The sequence below is a fragment of the Polychytrium aggregatum genome (assembly GCF_025602895.1).
Source record: "Polychytrium aggregatum strain JEL109 chromosome Unknown BJ171scaffold_1, whole genome shotgun sequence".
Classification (NCBI taxonomy): domain Eukaryota; kingdom Fungi; phylum Chytridiomycota; class Chytridiomycetes; order Polychytriales; genus Polychytrium; species Polychytrium aggregatum.
The window spans coordinates 1,160,813-1,171,680 of NW_026516203.1; the positions used below are offsets into that span (position 1 = coordinate 1,160,813).

Below are 10,868 nucleotides of genomic sequence, written 5' to 3' on the forward strand. Positions count from 1 at the left end.
CTTGACTGGTGGCCCTGGGAGCTGGTAGTAGCCATTCCTGAACAGCTCCTTCATCGGGTAGTCCGGCTGGCACTGCTCTTTCAGCACGATCAGCTGTCGCCAGTACTCGTCGAGGTAGAACTGGGAGCCGAGGGATGCATCCATCAGGCTGGGCTGGATGCGGGAATATCTCAACACCATCGAGACCATCTTGTCGTTGTGGTCCAGACGGTCTTCCCAGACGGCTCGGTTCTGGAGGGCCAGCTGCTTGAGGCGGTTGGGCAGGGTGATGAGTCCGCATCCGAGGTGCATCGCTCCGTAGGACGTGTTCCGCACCACTCTGAAGAGTCGGGTCAGACAGTGCATCTGTGCTCGTCTGAGTATCACGGCTTGCTGCTTCGTGAGCACTTCGAGGGTCAGTCCATACTCGAGCATGGGCCGAACGAAGGTCTTGAACACCCTCGTCACTGTCTTGGCCGAGTATCGGCCCAGACTCATTCCGTGCTTCACCAGCTTGTCGGCGGCACCTCTAGCCTTGTGGGTGAGGTTCTGGATCTGGCGGTCCATCCTGAAGCCGTTGATGTCGACGATGGCTCCGAGGTACCGGAACTCCTTGGCGACTGGCAGCTCCTTGCCGTACAGGTACACCTTGGCATCCTTCTCTGGGTGCTGTTCGGTGAACATCACCTCGCACTTTGGGGGCGAGAACTGGTATCGATTCTCGATGCTGTGGGCCTCGCAGATGTCGAGGAGGCGCTGGGTCTGGTTGGGGCGGCAGATGAGCACCCCATCGTCGGCAAACCACAGTGAGTTGACCTGGACGGCTCGTCCTCGGGTGGTGGTTAGGGTTGTTCCACCGTCTGCCCGGAGTTTCCCAGGGAGGTCGTCGATGAACACGCTGAACATCAGCGGGCTCAGGACCGATCCTTGGATCAGTCCCTTCTGCAGCCAGACCGGATTGGACCGACGGCTCTTGCTAACGACTTGAATCTTCACATCGTCGAACATGGCCTTCAAGAGCCTGAGGGTGATCGTACATGGGGTGCGCTCTTCAATCTTGTCCCAGAGCTTCTCCCTCCAGACAGTGTCGTAGGCCGCCTTGATGTCGAGGAACACCAGGGAGTACTCCTCGCCCGCCAGCTGGCGGTCCTTGATGAGCGTGTCCAGGCCAAAGATCTGGTCGAGGGTGCCTCGCTCGGCCCGGAATCCACCTTGGGCAATGTCCATCAGTCCGAGCTTTCGGTTGAGCAACGGCAGCAGTGCTCGCTCGACAACCTTTCGGCAGACCTGGGTCAGTCCAATCGGCCTGTACATTGCGGGGTCGAGGGGCGATCCCTTGTTCTTGTAGACGGGATGGATCAGCACTGTACTCCACTCAGTTGGGACCACGGACGCCTTGATGGCTGCTCCCATGAGGAAGTAGAGCCATATCGAGACTCTATGTGCGTTGGGCTGGAGCAGTTCGATCTTGATCCTGTCCGACCCTGGGGCCTTCCTTCGTGGTGTTGTAATGATCGCCTCCTTGATTGCCCGTGGGCTGATTATGGGGAGCTCGTAGCTGGGGGGGAGTCGTCTACGCTCTTGGCTCGGTGTAGGGGGCTCGAGTGTTCGATCGAACCCGTTCGCCGTGGCCGTTGAGTCCGCCGAGACTCTGCCGAAGTGGCAGACGAGTCTCTCCAGCGCTTCGTCAGAGTTGTCGAATCGGTGGGCACCTTCCCGGGCCTTTCGCTTCTGCATGGCCCCGAGCGTCTTGGAAAGCTCAGTGCTGTTCATGCGGTTGATTTTCTCGGCCAGTTTCTCGTTGCTCGCTTTTCGGCACTTTCGGATGGCCCGGTTGAGGTTTCGTCTGACCACCCTGATTTTGTCTCGAAGGTTCTCCTTCATGACAGGGTCCGTGTGGTGCCTCTTGAGCTGCTTCTGGAGCTTCTTCCTCTCCTTGGTCAGATGACGGATCTCGACGGTGAGCTCCGGGGTCTTCCAGATCAATTTGACCTGTGTTTTGCCCAGGACGCTATCTGCCACCGTGTTGATTGCATTCTTGATGACTTCCCATGCTTGGTCCATGGCCAGCTGTGCGTCTGCCTGGCTGATGGGTATCTCAGTGCCGTCGTGGATGGGCTGGAGGAGCCTCTCTATCTCGTTTAAGACTAGGCCGCTGACTCGCTCAATGGCGCACTTGTACGTTTCCCAGACCTCCGGGTTCTCGAGGAGTCTGAGGTTCCACTGCCAGTTGTCGGCTTTTGGGTACACACTCCTCGTGAGTTTCACAGTGGTCCAGATCAGGCGGTGGTCGGATATGAGGTATTGTCCCTCCATGTCCACCTTGAGGAGCGGGTCGTTGTTGGCTTCCGCTTCCGACACAAAGATATAGTCGATGGTCGATCTTCGGTTACCCCGGATCCGAGTTGGGGTCGGGATCGCTGCCGGTGGGATGATTTTCATCCTGGCTCTCCGCAGGGTGGTCGTGAGGGCGGTCTCCTTGGCTCTGTTTATCACCCTTCCGCCGTTGAGGTCGCTCAGCGACAGGTTGAAGTCTCCCATCACGATGACTTGGGCATTGGGCATCCGCGCATACTTTTCAATCGACTGTACCGCTTGCGCAAACTCTTCGGTCTTCACCGGGTGGGGGATATAAAAGTTTCCGATGTATGTTCTGGTGCCGTACCTGGTCCACGTGTACAGCTTTCCCTCGTCGGTCTCTTCGATGTTCAGGTCGTCGGGATCGATTGTCTCGGGGTTGAACACCAGCGCCAGTCCACCGCCCAGGCTGTCTGTTCGACGGGCCTCATGGGCTGTGACCTTGGCCAAGGGGTTCCGCGCTTCCGGTGCCAGTTTCGTTTCCTGAATTGCGATGAAGTCTACTCCTTCGTTCTTCAGGATCTCTCGGATGGTAGGGAGACTGTCGTTGTGGTTGCCTTTGGGAGTGCGTCATGGTGGCAAGGGAACGGATGCTCATCGAGCTCGCGTGGACCCAGGCTTTCCAATGTCCGCGAGCAGCTTCCACACGCAAGCGACTTGCTCGACCCGACTCTCCCGATGTCTTGTTCTGAACCAGCCCGAGTGCCTGGTGGGTGGTGATCTTCATGTCCAGACCCACAAGCCAGCCCAGAAGCATTGTCTGCGGGCCCCTCGCCCCAGACGGCGCAGTGGCACCACGCGCCTCGGCGCCGCGGGCGCACGTCATACAGACGCGGCCCGTGTGTCGCCCTCGGCCGACGTGTGCGCGTGTGCCTTCCAAATCCGGCGCACCCCAAACAGGCTGTGGCCCTGCCTTCCCAGGCCCGAGGCCTCCCGCACCTTCGCTTTTTTTCCCTCTGCACCGACCTCAGAGGATAGCGCCCACTCCTCCTCAAACCCACATCGTCCGCTCCCCCCTCCCTGCAGCCCGCGCAACTCCACCCCTCCCCGACCTCAAAATGGATTCTGCCGGAAACAACATCCGCGTCGTCTGTCGCTTCAGACCCCAGAACAGCCGTGAAATCAAGGAGGGAGGTGTCCACATCGTCTCCTTCTCGGAGGACATGACCACGGTCAATGTCGAGGTAAGCCGTCGCCGCCACCGACTCCCTATCCTCGGCTGTCGCCAGCTGCCACCGACTATTGCGACGCTCTCAGAGCAGATCGAGTCCGTGGGTGCTTGTTCGTCCTCGTTCTCCTCCCGATTGACCGGGGGGGGGCAAAGCGAAAAAGTCCCCTGACGCAGCCGGCGGCACTCGCCCTCCAGTCCACGAGCAGTTTCCGGGCTGGCCCCTCAGGCTCTTGTGGAGGAGGAGGAGGGGGGGCTTGTGCAGACAGATGGAATGCCGATCGCATACTGACGCTCGGTCCTTGGCTGCTTCCTGCCACATCCTCTCACTCAGAGCAAAGAATACCCCGGCACATATGCGTTTGACCGAATCTTTGACTGGGATACCAACCAAGCGCAAGTGTTTGAGTATGCCGCCTCGGCTGTCGTCGAAGGTGACTTGTCTGCGCCATCCTCTGGCGTGCCTGCGCTTTATCGAGGCCACGAACCGTCCCTCGCTCGTCTGGCAGGCTTCTGACAGCGATCCGTTGACTCCCCCACCCATCGACTCTATCCATCCAGATGTTATGAAGGGATACAACGGAACCATCTTTGCCTATGGCCAGACCGGTAGTGGCAAGACACACACGATGATGGTAGGCATGTGCGCTGCGCGCTAACATCCCACCAGTCGCTCTCGTGCGATCCAACCCACGATCTTGCGGGCTCGCCCACACCTTCCCCATCCGCAATGTCCGATACACATGCCCTTGCCTTGGCTGTTCGTGGCCTGACCACGCCACCCCGGTGGCTTACCATGCCGATCCATCGATCCTTCCACCCAGGGCAACATGGAAGACGAGGAATACAAGGGTCTCACCCCTCGTCTGGTCGAGAGCATCTTTGCCACCATCTACAACGCCCCGTCGAACCTCGAATTCACTGTCAAGGTCTCCTACATGGAAATCTACAACGAAAAAGTCCGCGATTTGCTGAATCGTACGTGTCTCTCTATCGACGGGTGCAGCCACGCGGCTGGCGGCACTCTCGCTGCCGTGCCTTCTGCTATCGGACCCTGCGTTGTCTGCAGCTGCGACTGTAGCTGCTTGGGCTTCGGACAGCCACGCTAGCATCCTGGCTTACCTGCCCTCCACAATTCTTCTGCCAGCCCAAAACGATAACCTCCCGATCCACGAGGAAAAGTCTCGGGGTGTCTATGTCAAGGGCCTGCTCGAGAGCTTTGTTGGCTCTGTTGCCGAAGTGTACGAGGCCATGAGACGCGGCCAGGCGGCCCGTGTCGTTGGCTACACCAGTAAGCATCCACCATCGCGCAGCCGACATTTGACCTCGTGCACTGTGCCCTCACACGACTCGATATCGCCGGCGCCACTGCCGGTGTACCCTTTTGGATACACCTGCAATCCCCAACTAACTCGGCGTTAATGCGACGGTGCTTCCGGTGAACAGACATGAACGCCGAGAGTTCCCGCAGTCACTCCATCTTTGTGATCCAGGTTGGACTCAAGAACCTCACTGACGGCAGCCAGCGCACCGGCAAGCTCTACCTTGTCGATCTGGCTGGCTCCGAAAAGGTCGGCAAGACCGGCGCCACTGGCCAGACCCTCGAGGAAGCCAAGAAGATCAACAAGTCTCTTTCGGCCCTTGGCATGGTCATCAACGCCCTCACGGACGGAAAGGTGTGTTTGAAGCGCCAGACTCAAGGCCATTGGCGTGGCCCGCAGCCTAGGCTTGCTCGTTGTTAGCAAGCTTTTGCAACCAGCATCTGGCCATTGCTGTGATCTGTCGTGACGGAGGCGCATCCACAATGCTAAGCCCAACTTGGACTCCCCCACAGTCTTCCCATATTCCCTACCGTGATTCCAAGCTGACTCGTATCCTCCAAGAGTCGCTCGGTGGTAACTCCCGTACCACCCTCATCATCAACTGCTCGCCGTCGTCCTTCAACGAGGCCGAAACGGTCTCGACCCTGCGGTTCGGTATGCGGTAGGTATCATGGTTGCGTCGCTCGGGTATTTTTGTTGGTCGCTCGCAGCTTACAGTGCTCTCTCGCATCGCCCGACAGCGCCAAGACCATCAAGAACAAGGCCAAGGTCAACGCTGAGCTGTCGACGGTCGAGCTCAAGACACTGCTCAAGAAGGCCAAGGCCGACTTTACTCAGTTGCACAGCTACGCAGGCTCGCTCGAGGGCGAGATCAGTCTCTGGCGCTCTGGTACGTCTCCCCCGGATCTGTTGTTGTATGATTGACTGACGCTCCGCCTCCCGCGTATGCCCGTGAGCGGACAGTATCTCACGCGAACCGCCCATTGCTCTCGCCCAGGCGTCGAGGTGCCCCAAGAGCAGTGGGTGCCCCTCAAGGGTATCAATGGAGACGAAGTCCCTCCCGTCGCGGCCCCCACTCCCTCGGTTACCCCTGCTCAGGCCGCCAACTTGGCCGATATCGCTGCCCGTGCCGCCACGCCTGCTCCCGTTGGCGTAACGGACGACGAGCGCGAGGATTTCCTTCGCCGCGAGAACGAGCTCTCTGACCAGATTGCCGATAAGGAGGCCGAGCTCAAGACCAACCGAGATCTGCTCGAGAGCTTGAACGAGGAGCTCGCCTTCCTCAAGACCAAGGACACTGAGCTTACCACCGAGAACAAGAAACTCGTCACCAGCGTCAACGAGGTCACCCTCCAGCTCGAAAAGGTCACCTACGAGAACAAGGAGAACAGCATCACCGTCGACTCGCTCCGCGAGGCCAACCAGGAGCTGAACAAGGAGATCGAGGGCCTCAAGAAGCAAGTCATCGAGGCGCAGGCCTCCAAGCCCGTCGTTGTCGTCAACGAGGAGGACAAGGAGAAGAAGAAGCAGGAGAAGATGGAGCAGATGATGGCCGAGTTTGATCCCTCTGGCTTCATGTCCGACAAGGAGAAGCAGATCCGCGACACCCTTTCCAAGCTGGCCTACATGAAGGAGAACTCGTCTCCTCCCACCGACCCCGCCGAGATTGAGTCGCAGCACCGCGAGCTGCTCGAGGCAAAGACCCAGGTTGCCCAGCAGACCCAGATCATTGACGAGCTGACGACCAAGGCCAAGGCCGCCACAGACGATGTGACTCTGCTCACCCAGCGCAAGCAGGAGCTCGAGCAGAAGCTCGCCAATCTCGAGGCCGAATACGAGGAGCTCCTCGACAAGACCATCCAGGAAGAGGAGCAGAATGCCAGCGTTGACATTGCTGCCGTCATCCAGGACCTCAAGAGCAAGCTCGAGACCCAATATGCCAACAAGCGCGAGCTGCAGGAAGGTGAAATCGAGGACCTCAAGAACTCGCTTGTCAAGAAGGACCAGGAGCTCCAGAAGTCTCAAGCTGCCCTTGCCGAGCAGGTCAAGGCCAACGGCGAGCTGAAGACGGCCGCAGAGGCCCTTCGCCGCAATGCGTCTCCGTCGCTGCCCGACAACGTCAAGAACGAGGAGATCGAGAAGATGAGACGCGTCATGGCCCAGCAGCTGGCCGAGTTCGATGCCATGAAGAAGAAGCTCATGCGCGATCTGCAGAACCGTTGCGAGCGCGTTGTCGAGCTCGAAGTGTCGCTTGACGAGACTCGCGAGCAGTACAACAGTATCCTCCGCAACAGCAACTCGCGCGCCCAGCAGCAGAAAATGGTCTTCCTGGAGCGTAACCTCGAGCAGCTTACTAACGTTCAGAAGCAGCTGGTCGAGCAGAACGCCACTCTCAAGAAGGAGCTTGCTGTCGCCGAGCGCAAGCTGGTTGCCCGCAACGAGCGCATCCAGAACCTCGAGACCTTGTTGCAGGATGCCCAGACCAAGCTGGAGCTGCAAAACCAAAAGTTCGAGGCGCAGCTGACAGCGATGCGCGAGAAGCTCCAGGAAGCCCGCTGTGAGTTGCTAGTCCATCTCTGTGGGAGGAAGGAAGGGAGGGGGAGGCTGATTGCATCGCACTCCTGATGTCGCCATGAATGCGACAGTTGCCTTTCAAAGAAGCGATAGACTGACCCTGCGAATGACCCATGCCGATTTCAGTCAAATATCCGGACGCCGGCTCCAACAGCTGGCTGTACTCTAGCAGAATCGCCAAGCCCCTCCGCGGTGGCGGCGTTGCCCCCGTTGCCGGCGAGTTGGATGAACCGTAAGTATTTGCTTTGGGCCGGGTGTGTGTACAACGCCCAGGCTGGCTTTATTGTCTGCACACTCCCAGATTTATACAGAACGGTCTTGCTCACCAAAACTGCACATTGTGTTCACGGAACCCTCCATGCAATCCCTGTCGATCTTAGCATCGACTTTGATGGCAACAACGCCAACGGAAAGCGCGCCTCATGGTACATCAGCCTGCTCAAGCGATAAGCTGCCACAGAAGCAGCCGCTATCCGAGAGAGATGTCCGCCACCGTTCCGGCCGGTTAAAAAAACGTCAAGCGCCGCTGATGGGAGATCCGCACGCATGCACACTGTCAATGCCTTAGAAAAGTAGAACGCCAGCCAAGTCTCTTCCTCCCGAATGAAAGAGCACCGCCACGAGTTTGTTTGGCCCAGTCCCGGATGGATTTCAGTAGCAGTCACCGTCCCCATTTCTTTTATCCACATATGTGTTCTCGATTCTCGCCTTTCTTGCTCCTTGTACTTTATCCTCCTTTTTCTGCCTTTTCTTTCTTTCTCTTGTCTCCTTCGACATCCGTCTCTCGTGTTTGCTGCTTGCCTTGTTCGATTTGTGTGCTGTCGTCGAAGTGTTGCTGGATTTCGTCATGGACATATGCTTTGATTGCTTTCGCCGATTCTTCTCCCTTTCCGATGTACCTAGTTTCAGTGTATCGTTTTGCTGCTGCATCCATCCATCATCCCCGTCTGGCCGAGCTCCAAATAACCTGAATACAACTTTATTCAGACACACCCGAGGAGCCTGCTGCTCGCTGGGCTGGACGATCGGATGCAGAGTGTCGGTCAGCTGGGTTGGACAGTCCGGTGGGCGAGGCGAATGGATCGATCGTGATGTGTGGAGCTCTGTCTGGAGTTGGCAATGGTCCGGAGCTGTCTGGGTCTGCGTCTGCATCCGAGTGTCATGGCGGCGACGAACCAGATGCGGCGGCTCGGCCTGAACATGATCGCAATCCGAATATCACACAGCACGATGGGCTCGCGGGGAGGTCATTCGGCCACACCATCCATCCGTCCATCGCCAAAACACCACAAACACCACAAACACCACAAACACCCACGACACCATTCCCATCGGCGATGCGAGCCACCCACAGTCCATCCGCTTTCTTGGCCATTCTTCGATCCACCAACATGCAGCATCCACTGCTCTCATCCACACACATCCAACCCTCTTCGTATCCCATCCAGCCCTCTCTTCATATCCATCCCGCCCTCTCTCACTCACACATCCATCCAACCATCAAGCACCACCCGCTGTTTCGTTTTAATCGTTTGCTTTTGGGGAGGGGTTCGGCGTCACTTGGCGGCAGTGTGGGGCCGAGGACACCGGTGCCGCCGACCAGTGCAAGCACATCGTCGGCAGGAGGACACAAAAATAAGTTTGACAGACAGTTATACTATGTATAACGTTTCAGCTGTCACACTGAAAAGAACAGATACTACACTTGATCTTAGCCAAATGGCCTGAGAGGATTGTATTCGAAAGAGGGATCGCCGGCACCGGGGTATTTATGCGTCGCCCACGGCCCACACACACACGCCGGCGCCGCTCTCGGCGGCTCTCGTGCGGCTCTCGTGCGGCTCTCGGCGGGTCTCGTCTCGCCAACAGCGGGCTCCGCCACACCGATCACGGCGTGGCTTGGCCACTCCAATCGCGGCGTGGCTTGGCCTCCGATCCGGGTCCAGCCGGGTCCAGCCGCACTCGAGCCGGAGATCACGTGTGAGTTGTGCCCAAGCGCCGAATCCACTCCAAAAAATTCTTTGCGAGAACGAAAAAACGCGCTCTCGGAGCCACCTCGGTCGGCGAGAAGAGCAGTCTCTGGCGAGAGACCCCCGAGGGAAGGCGAGAAGCCTCTCGCCGTCACACGCACACATCCGCACACACACACACACACACACACACACACACACACACACACACACACACACACACACACTTTGCACAAGGGAGTCAAACACCTCCCATCAAGCATCCCAAGAGGGATGGCAACCCCAAAGTGGACTGCCCAGAATATGGGCGACCCGGCACCCACTGTCGAAATACTCAAGGAACAGTGCAAATCCTCAAAGTCTCCCCTGTCCCCAGAGTAAAAACGACATTGTTGCAGCCATAAAGCAGGCCCTCGAGGCCACCGGTGCTGGAAACCAAGACCCTCCAACCGAGGACGATGCACTCGATCCTGGCACAAGCAGAAGTCCGGCCGAACGGGAGCGCAAGTGCTCATCGACCTCACGACCTGGAATATGAATCCTTTGTTCCTGTTTGTGATCGAGCCGCTGGGCTTGCAGATCGGCTCGCCCGCCCCAATCGTCGCACACTCAAGTCGAACAGCGCCCACGCCTTCATCAAGGTTTCCAAAATCGTTTCAACCGTCGGAACTTTGTAGTACAAAAATGATAAGTTGAACATGGCATCCAAATGGCTGGACCATAAAATTCTTGTTTCGATGTCACCCACAGGTGTCAGATTTGTGTTCGACAAGGAAGAATCTATCATATCCCCGGCTCCGGCGAACCCACAGCAACCGTCCGGTTGGCTTCCGCGGCAGAGCCAGCCAGCCCATCCCGTTAAATAAATTATTGTGGAATATCAATACAATTCCGAAATACTGGGCAATCACGGTCGGGTTAGGGTCCCAGAACACGGTTGGAGTTGGATTGGGTGATTGCGATGTGCTGGTTGCAGTGTGAGCGGATAGCAGTGCACTCGAGCCACGATTCTCCATATAATCCCGCCAACTGACACGAGCGTGAGAGCGGATAGGCTGGGTTTCACACCAGGCAAGCAATACCTCAGGTAAGGGCGACAAGGCGATCGACGCTCTGTTTATCCGATTGGATGATAACGATATGCTCTCGATCTCATTTTCAGGAACCACTCATGCATTCTCAGGCCAATCACAGCTTATAAGCAGCCTTGAAGGTAAGTCAGTAGCTGGCATAGTGTTATCCTCGCCTCAACCTTGCAATGAAGGCCATGCCAATACTAATATCCACTAAACTACTGGCAGTTGCCGAGTGATTCGATCAACCACCGGAGACAGAGGTATGAGCCCTTGAGGTTTGATCAATGAGTCTTTCAATCACCCAGCCGACTCGAATATGGTTCAAGCCTCTAGCACCGCAGCTCACATACAATGCTCTCCCTTTCCATTCATGCGAATAGTGATCGCGATCAACTATCGGATTAGCGAAGCTCGCTATGGA

At 57.4% G+C, this 10,868-nt stretch overlaps 1 protein-coding gene and 1 pseudogene across 2 annotated transcripts; both read left to right on the forward strand.

Moving 5' to 3' along the window:
* Nucleotides 1–3,269: 3,269 nt before the first annotated feature.
* Nucleotides 3,270–7,948, forward strand: BJ171DRAFT_8393 (P-loop containing nucleoside triphosphate hydrolase protein). The gene is made up of 11 exons (XM_053115923.1): nucleotides 3,270–3,521; nucleotides 3,840–3,939; nucleotides 4,067–4,140; nucleotides 4,330–4,483; nucleotides 4,653–4,796; nucleotides 4,952–5,181; nucleotides 5,340–5,488; nucleotides 5,568–5,716; nucleotides 5,825–7,384; nucleotides 7,528–7,633; nucleotides 7,782–7,948. The coding sequence occupies exons 1-11, from the start codon at nucleotides 3,396–3,398 to the stop codon at nucleotides 7,849–7,851; spliced, it is 2,862 nt and encodes a 953-aa protein (XP_052971911.1). The 5' UTR covers nucleotides 3,270–3,395; the 3' UTR covers nucleotides 7,852–7,948.
* A 572-nt stretch (nucleotides 7,949–8,520) lies between these two features.
* Nucleotides 8,521–10,059, forward strand: BJ171DRAFT_609211 (annotated as a pseudogene; the record flags this gene model as incomplete). The annotated part of the gene is made up of 4 exons: nucleotides 8,521–8,647; nucleotides 9,077–9,078; nucleotides 9,117–9,381; nucleotides 9,770–10,059. Coding segments are annotated over 4 exons (684 nt in total).
* Between the last annotated feature and the right edge of the window lie 809 nt (nucleotides 10,060–10,868).